At 45.4% G+C, this 8,850-nt stretch overlaps 1 protein-coding gene across 1 annotated transcript in view; it reads left to right on the top strand.

Annotated features, from left to right (window-relative positions):
* The first annotated feature begins 1,390 nt into the window (after nt 1-1,390).
* Nucleotides 1,391-8,850, top strand: part of GNAQ (G protein subunit alpha q) — a 291,299-nt gene continuing 283,839 nt past the window's right edge. Inside the window, exon 1 of the mRNA XM_059924960.1 lies at nt 1,391-1,658. Within this exon, the coding sequence (XP_059780943.1) occupies nt 1,523-1,658 (136 nt within the window). The 5' untranslated portion in view covers nt 1,391-1,522. The remainder of the gene's footprint in view (nt 1,659-8,850) is intronic.

Here is an 8,850-nt window from a genome sequence, read left to right as displayed (position 1 = left end):
ATCAGGAGGCTCTTGGAAACTGGGCCGCTTCATTTTTCTGCTCAGGATTTAGATTTCTATCTCCAGTTACTTTGTGGACAGTTTCTCCTATTAAATCTCTCCCGTCCCCCCTCCGCGAGACAGTGACAGTTCCTTCTCTTCTCCAGTCACACTCCACGATTGAGTGTATCTTATTTGCTACGACAGAACTGGGGTCAGAGGTGACGCGAGATACTTTCTATCCGAATGGCGTTTCAGAAACAGGAACGGGAAAGAACACCGAACTGGGCAAGAGCCGCCCGGCGGAACTGATCCGCGCTGCCCCGGACCGGGGGGCGGGAGCGCCGAGGCCGTCTTCGGGGGAGCCGGATCGGGTGTTCGCGGCGCCGGCCGGTGCTGGGGGCTTACTGGGCCGAGATCCCCGCCTTTTCGGGGGAGCCGCGGCCGCGTTCCGGGGCCAGTGGGCAGCAGGCGGGCGGAGGCCGCCATATTCCCGCTTTACCACGCCCGGGCGGCCGGCCGGCAGCTGCAGGTTGGCGGCGGCCCCGGCTGCGCCTCAGCGACCCGGCCTCGCCCCCCCGCCGGGGGTGGCCGTGACCGCTGAGCCGGCGGGCCAGACCGAGGGCGCGGGAGCAGGAGCTGCGCGAACGAGGGGAGAGCCGCACTGGGAGGCGCGCCGCGTCGCCTGCGAGCCCAGGAAAACCTTCCAGGAGGGGCCGGCGGCCCCGCCTCCCGCTCCCCTCCTCCCACGCCCATCCCCTCCCTCCTCCTCCTTCTCCTCCCTCTGCCGCCGCCGCCGCCTCCCTCCCGGATCTGTGCTCCAGTTCAGAGAAAGAAGAAAATGTGTGTGTGTGGCGAGGGGGAGGGCGAGCACTGAGCAGCCGCTCCGCGCCTGGCAATCCGGGCCGGGGGTGGGCGTCTGGCGGAGGCGGAGGCGGAGGCGGAGGCGAAGGAGCGCGCGGCGGCCGGGCGGGCGGGCCGGCGAGTCGGGTTTGCGCGCGAGCCGGGCGGTGGGCGCGGGCAGGGCCGAGGGCGCCCGGGAGCCGTGTCAGGCGGCGGCGAGGAGCGAGCGCGCCGGGCGCAGGGAGCCGTCGGCGGCCGCTCGCTGCGGGGACGCCCCGGTGGATGTGCTCTCGCCGCCGGGCGCACGGCTTAGGAGAGCCGCGGCGGCGGCGGCGGCGGCGCGGGGGGCGAGGCGGGCCGCCCGTTCCCGGGGAAGGAGGCGCGGGCGTCTGAGCGAGGCCGGGCGCGGCGGCCTTCCCCAGTGCGCCCCCCGAGCCAGCGCCCGCGGCCGCCTCCCGCGGCCGCCTCGCTCCTCCCGGCGGCTCGAGCCGCCAGCTCCCGCCGCACCCCCGGCCCACCTAGTGGCCCCGGCCCTGGCCGCGGCCCCCGCGGCGGTTCGCCGAGCTCATCCCGGACGCGCGCCCGGGCGGCGGGGGCTCGGCGGCCACCGCTGCCTCGGGGGAGCGAGGGCGGGAGGGTGTGTGTGCGCGCGTGTGAGCAGGGGGTGCCGGCGGGGCTGCAGCGGAGGCACTTTGGAAGAATGACTCTGGAGTCCATCATGGCGTGCTGCCTGAGCGAGGAGGCTAAGGAAGCCCGGCGGATCAACGACGAGATTGAGCGGCAGCTCCGCAGGGACAAGCGGGACGCCCGCCGGGAGCTCAAGCTGCTGCTGCTCGGTGAGTACAGCCGGAGCCGGCCGCCGCGGGCCTTCCCGCCGGACCTCTGCGCCCCCTGCCCACCACCCTCATCCCCCCAGGACCGTGGCCCGGCCCCCGGCCGTCCGCGGCTCGCCCCTGCCCTCCCCGGGCGCGTTCCCGGCCACTACCCGCACCCTCTTGAGCGCGCGCGCGCGTACAGAGACGCGCGCGCGCGCAGAGGGGTCGGGGTTGCTCTGCCTAGGGCCTCGGCTTGTGCCTTTCGGTATACCTAAGGGCTGTGCACTCGGGGTGCGCGTTTGTCTGTGGTGCTTCTGCCATTTGCTCAATGGCACATTGCTTCGGGGAGAGGCGTGGGGGTGGGAAGGTGGGCAGGGGAGTTGAACTTCCAGTGTCGTGGCCGCGGCGCCCCGTGGGGGTGGTGGAGTGGGGAGCTGTGCGTATGTGTGGCCCGAGGGTGGCGAGCGGAGCCACGTTGGGGGATGGCGTGCGGTGGGGTGGCCTGTGTGCATCCATTATCAGTGCTTTCCGGGGTCGGGAGCGAATGGTGGAGCGGTGGGCTGACTCGCGACTGGATTGTCCGAGGAGCGATGAGGAGGGAGCCGAGTGGTTGGCTCTCCGAAGAAAGCGGGCTTGTGTATTCGCGGGGCGGGGAGGCAAGCCCAAATGTGTCACACAATTGCTGTTCTCTAACCACCAGACCACCAAAAGGAGGGACCCAGAAGAGTTTCTTAATGGTGACAGGCGTGTGTCTCCACCATTCCTTCCAGATAAAGATGAGGGATACGGGAGGGTTGTGCTGTATGGTTGTTGACAGCGATGGGTATCTTTTGTTTAATGAGGCAACCCAGATGTAGGCCTGAATTCACTATAGTTACCAGTACAGCCTCAATTACTCTCATGGAAGCAAAGAGAAACCTTTTGTTTAAAGCGGACAGCATTTTAATATCTTTGGAATCTGGGCTAGAAGGAAAACGGGAAGTGAACAGCAAAAATTTCCGTTTAATCTCTACAAAATAACCCAACATTCTGCCTTAACATTAAGTTAGCAAGAAAATGCCATTTCTGAACTAGGAATTTCATTGATTATTATCTCTGAGAGAATGTTCAGAATCAACGTTCAGGCCAGCGCGACATAACTCTGAGCTATTGTGGTAGGAAGAACAAACAGCTTTGCAGTAACAGGCCTGAAAAATGTCTGCACTCGTGTTCTGGATATTTGCGTGTATGATAAATAGACTTCTCAGACATTTCTGGAAGAAAAGAATATTGTCAATTCTGATTTGAGAAGCATGCATTTTCTTTCTTATCTTGAACTTTCCATCTCCTGGTTCAAGGAACCAATTGCCTTTGGGACTGAACTGCTTATGTACTGGATCATTTACAAGAAGGAACAAAATACAGTGATTACAAATAGTTACAAATGGTTAACTCACATGCCCTGCTTAATGTCTTCATTTTGAAACCAGATTAGGTAAATGTGCACATGTTTATAAAGAACAGAATGCAAACCCTGGATAAGAGGGGTGGACTTTAGGGAATGAAGCCAGGGAAGGGGAAAACTGCAATTGGAAAAGGAAGATCTTTTTATTTTTTGTTTTTATTCTCATTTTGAGCTACTTCTAATGGCTGAAAAGGTGTAGTTGAATGCTTTCTGAATTCTCAAGATTGAGAAGAAAATAGAGGGGTCAAGAGAAACGTATGGAGTTTAATGCATGATTAAGGGAAAAAGTGTGTGTTTTTAGAGAGACTTAAGGATGGTTTTTCTTTTTCTTTTGCCCTGTGTACAGTCTATTTGTTTCTGTTTAGCTGTGAATAGGGCATTTGAGGTCTCTCAGGCCAACCCCATTGCTTGAAATGTGGCAGCTCTGGGTTCCTAGCAGCTGTGAGTTAGAGCTCAGGGGATTTGTCTGTCTGAGGGCCTAGGTTTGAATGTCTAGGAGGAGGACTTTGGGAGAAATGCCCGTAGATGGACACTTAATTACAGACTGGACTTAAGTAACATATTGTGCTTTTTTTTAAAAACAAAACAAAACATATTTTGCTTTAAAAAATGAACTTGGAGATAATTTTATGAGGAAAAAAATTAAAACAGTTTACTGCTAAAGTGGTGGTGTGGAGAACTTTTTTTTCTCCCCTTCTTATTAGATTTTCGAGTAGGATTAAATACAGCCCCGCCCCAGCCCCCAAATATGGCCTATTAGAAGTGGTAGAAAAATATGACATCAGTTTAACATCTACATTTACTAGCATTTTAAAACTATACAGCTTTTTGTTAGAAACTCAATCCCTAGACATCATGTAAGATTTGCTACAGCTTCATGTTCTAGGTATGTTGCTTTTGTAACATAACTACTGCAGTACCTACACTATTTATATAGTCAGTGCTATATACTAAGTGTAGATTTGTGTGTGTGCTTGTAATTTTTGAGTCCCGGAGAGAAATGATGGTTAATTTGAACCAGGGAAGGTATTGGGGAGGGTTTCCTTCTGAGGAATGCCTGATGTGCTGCTTTGATGTGTGCACTCAATCTTCATTCATGTAAATGATGCCCATCAAAAGGTTTACCAGTATTTTTAACTACTTTATTTAAATTGAGGAATCACCCTTATATTTAAATGAAATTCAGTGTAAAATTATTTTCAAAGTGAATTGTAGTTCAAAGCATGACACCATTTTAATGGATTTATTTGGCAGGGGCCCCTTGCAAAATATAAAATTAATTAGTTAATTTTATACTACGGAGAAATTAGAAAGAGAAAATAGTGGTTACCTGCCTAGATGAAAGTATGGCAGTAAAATTTGGGCTGCCTTGATACCTATCCAGCAATTACGCCGATATGTTCCAAATTCTACAGTACTTATACATTTTGATATTTATTCTTTTTAAAAAATGAACCCAGAAACCTACTACCATAAAATAGCATATTAAATTCTGAATTCTTGTTTTCTTTATTCATTTCCTAAATTCATTTATACAGTGTTTATTTTCTTAGACACCTCAAAGAAAACTGTGTTTGTTTTCTACATAGATATACAAGAGAATATTTTAAGTTTTTATATACTTCCTAGATGTAATGCACATTGTTTCCTTTAATTAATGCTTATGAATATTAACTAAATATTTCTATTGGTGGTACATAGGTCACACTATTTAATATAATGTGTCTTTAAGTCTGTATAAAACAAGTGGCCTTGAATGCCTGCTTCCGGTCAAGGATATTCATGTTGAAATTTTCAGTTCCTTGAAGACACATTTTTTCCCCCGTTAACCTGTCTTATTTTACATGTTTTAGAAATCTTTACTCTTCAGATCTTAATCATCAAATAGAAAATTTTAGCAAATCTTTTTTTATTGATTGGATTCTACCTGTTGAAGAGGCAAAGTTTAGGCCCGTTTTTAGATGAAAGAATATATGTTCTTGCTCTTCTAACTGAATTGCATATGTGATTGGAGATTTTCTTTCTATTCTAGACTGGAAGCTTAGGAGAGTAGGGACTAAGGACTGATTCTATATTGTTCACTATTAAATCCCAGCTTCTAGCACAATCTCTAATTCATAGAATGGTCTCACTAAGTATTTGTTGAATAAGTAAACTTATTTGTAACCCTCCTAATAGAAATTGGGACCATAAAACAATAAAGACATTATAGAGACATGGGGAAATGTAATGTTATTCTGTGGCAGAGAAAATCATGATCTTTTTAAAAAAGTTATATGTAACTCTTTGAGCCAATTAAATACAAATGCATTTCAGGATAGGAAGTGTTAATGTAAGATGTTACATCACATATTGAACCAGTGTATTACAGTTCTGTGCTGGGTGCGTTTGGGAATGATAACAGTCACACTTAAAATATGAAAGTTTACAGGAAAAAAAAAAGAAACCATACCATGTCTTGATTACTTATTTTTGTATAGAAGCTAGTATAACCCTCTCATCTTTTTGCCATATACTTTTCCCCATGATACACTCAACAGAGTGAATTTTTAAATTCTCTATTGTACAGGTGGTGACCGAACAGATTTTTACGATTTACCTATATATAATTACATGAGGAGAACCACAGCGATTAAATTTTAAGAATTGCAGAAAGAACGTTTTTAATTTGAGCGATGTACATTTGTACTGAAAACTGAACAGTTACAGAGCAAGAAGGCACCTGGAAGGCTAGGAGTGCTCTGACAAAGTTAGACTGTGTGGAGAGCTCATGCATGCAGGTCTGGGTAAAAGCACCCACCCCATTCCCCCTGTGTAGAGTTCACTAGGGGAAGGACGAGGATGTTGATGCCCAAATTAACCTGGAGGTTAGTGGCTGTCTAGGATGGCTACTCAGAACCGCAGAATAAAAGCTTCCTTCTGAGCAGCCCTAATAACAGAATCTCCCTGGAAATACCATAATACAGTGTTTGGGAGGCTGCTTTAAGACCAGCTGGTTTTCTTTTTGCTACTTTTTTAGCTTGCAAGTGTTGAATATGTTTCTAAATGTCAGGATTTGTTTGGATGAGTTTCCTTTTTTTCTTCATTTTATGTTTTTGGAAACAAAGTACTTATAGTTTGTATCTGAAGAGTGAAGTGGCAGCATCCCTCATAAAAACCAAAACTGTAGCTCTGACTATATAACAAAGCGTTCAGAGTAAGATTTTTGCATTGAACCACGTAGATTCATTGTCTAGATCTGCCATATAACTGTCAATCTCGTATTGTTTCTTCTTATGGGAATTTTGGGCGCAAATTAAAACCCTACTGAACAGTGAAGTTATCCCGTATGTATCTGTTCAGATATTTTTAGGTAGGCTTAGGAAGGAGAACCAGAAGAATAATTTAGTGGCCATTTTGTTTATTACAGATAAATTTTATAGCCTCTTTTTCATTAAAAAAAAGTCAAACAACCCAGCTGTACCTTATAAGAGATGGCTTATGTTTAATTTTCAGAGATGCCTATTAAATATAGTTATGATTTTTATTACAGATGAATTTTTAAGGACCTGAAACAGCTTCTGCAGTTGTGAGGCTGCGTGCTATGCTAAACTTAGCAGAAAAGAACACATTTTTCTTCATGATCCAGGCAAACTTACACTTGAAATGAACGAGATTTGCCAAGGATGATTTTGATTCCAGCATTCATATTAGTTTTTCTTTAAGGTTATTAGTTCTTTTGGTATTAATGGAAGTGTGGATTGGGTGTTGTAGAGGAAAAATAGGGAGCTCAAAGGGTACATCTTGCAAGAGAGAGAAGCCATTTTAAGAAGGTTAGGATTGCTTTCTCCCTGAGAAGGTGAAAAGAATGTGTTTTCTCCAGACTCTCTCTTTTGGGTTGAGGGAAATACAAGTATTTGTAGCAGCAAATTTAAAGTCTAATTTTCTGGTTGAAGGGGAGGGTAGTGACATTTGTTTTTCAAAGGGAAACTTTTAAGCAATGTTAAGATCTCTGCAGAATTAATCCTAGGGAAGTGTGAAATAGTAGTAGAAGGTAAAATGTGTGATTGTTGGTAATTAAATCTGTGGCAATAACTGACTACAGTAAACAGTGAATGTTTTCTCTTGTTCTGCTGAATGGAGTAACATTAAAGAAAGAGCTATTCTCAGACCCAAACTCTATTTTGTGTGAACAGCTGTTACTAATAAAATTATAGGAAGTTGTTCAACAATCACCTATGATATGTTACCTTACTGATATGTAAAAAACCTGTCTGATTTCTCATCTAACATGTAGTAAAAAGGAAAAAAAGGACCTAAACATGCTGTCATAAATGAGTTCATAAATCCTAGGTGGTCATGAATCTGGACTTTATTACAAACAAAATAAACAAATAAATAATCCATGTTGCAGTGTTGAGAACCAAAGACTGAATTTTCTAAGTAGCTCTGGGGTTGACCTTTATACCTAGCCATAATTTCTGAAATCAGTGCAGAATATTTTGTTAAGAGTCTCATGTTTCAATTTTAAGAACAAAATTAGTATTACTTAAAAATAAAGTTATCAAGATATTTCAAATTCATTTATTCAGCAAACACTTGCCAGTTTTTAGAAAACAAACATTTCCTCTAAATTTTTTACCAGACATACCATAAGAAAGAACAGTTGTATATAGAATGCTGATCAAATGAACGAATAGATATTAAGCACCTACTATGTGCAAAATAATGTACTACGTGAGACACTCCCTGTTTCTTATTTGCCAGCAGGAAAGACTACAAGCACTTTTCACAGTTCTTGTTGTTTTACAGTTGATGCCCCCGGCCTGACGTCCTTCTGAGTATTATCCTTCCTGGTTTTTGTTTTTCTATTGGCTCTTAATACAAAGAAAAAGACAAAATAATCTGAAGGCCATTCTAGAAGCTTTCCGGGGATTACACAACTGGGGAGAGCAGACGGTCTTGAGAATTTGAACTCCTGAGTGATATATATTATTTCCTTGGAGCAAGCATATCGTTTTTTGCCTTTAACTATGAGAAACTGTTTATGACCACTTGCCCTATGTTTCTAACTAAAGTGGAAGCTACGTGAGGGCAAAGATAGGGGCCGTTGTTTCTTTGTAGCTCAGCGAAGCACCTTGTCTTGCTCAGTTTACAATCATTCTGTTGTAACTGGGGACTCAGTAACTGGTGACTTGTGGGTGTAGAAGGACGGGGGCAGGGTGGGCAGCTGGGTTCCCAGAAGAAAGTAGAGCAGTTGAAGGGAGTGAATTTAAATGTCTTGCTTTCTTCTAATGGGTATCATTGATTTGTTCTCCATTTACCACGCCTCTTTGTCATTTTGTGGGCCACTTGGGGCACAGTTAAAGAAATTCTGTTTTAAAGGCGAGGTCATCTTTGTCTCCATTCCTGCTTCTCATTCATTGTCTCAGGAGAATGATTCAGTTGAACGTTCTCGTAATTGTTTCGGGTTAAAAAGCCAATAGCAGTTTATCCAGCAGTTTGAATGGAAAACTGTTACACAAGTCCTTTGAAATTTGAAAATTTTACACACCTTTATTACAGGATTAATCTTTGATTGTGAGCAATTTGACTGCTTTGGAAGCAAATAGCTGTTTCAGGGAAGTGTGTGATGGATTGTGGTGCAGTCGGGAACCAGAATGTTAGTAATGCCATGGTATTTCTGCAGTCTCACAGAAGGGAGCAATAATTGATCCGCAAATTAAAGAAAAAGAGCTAGAGTGAGACTTTTTGGCTCTATTACAGGAAGTGAATAGTGATGTTTAGAAA

Source organism: Balaenoptera ricei, chromosome 6 (genome assembly GCF_028023285.1).
Source record: "Balaenoptera ricei isolate mBalRic1 chromosome 6, mBalRic1.hap2, whole genome shotgun sequence".
Classification (NCBI taxonomy): Eukaryota; Metazoa; Chordata; class Mammalia; order Artiodactyla; family Balaenopteridae; genus Balaenoptera; species Balaenoptera ricei.
This window is presented reverse-complemented; position numbering and strand designations above follow the sequence as displayed.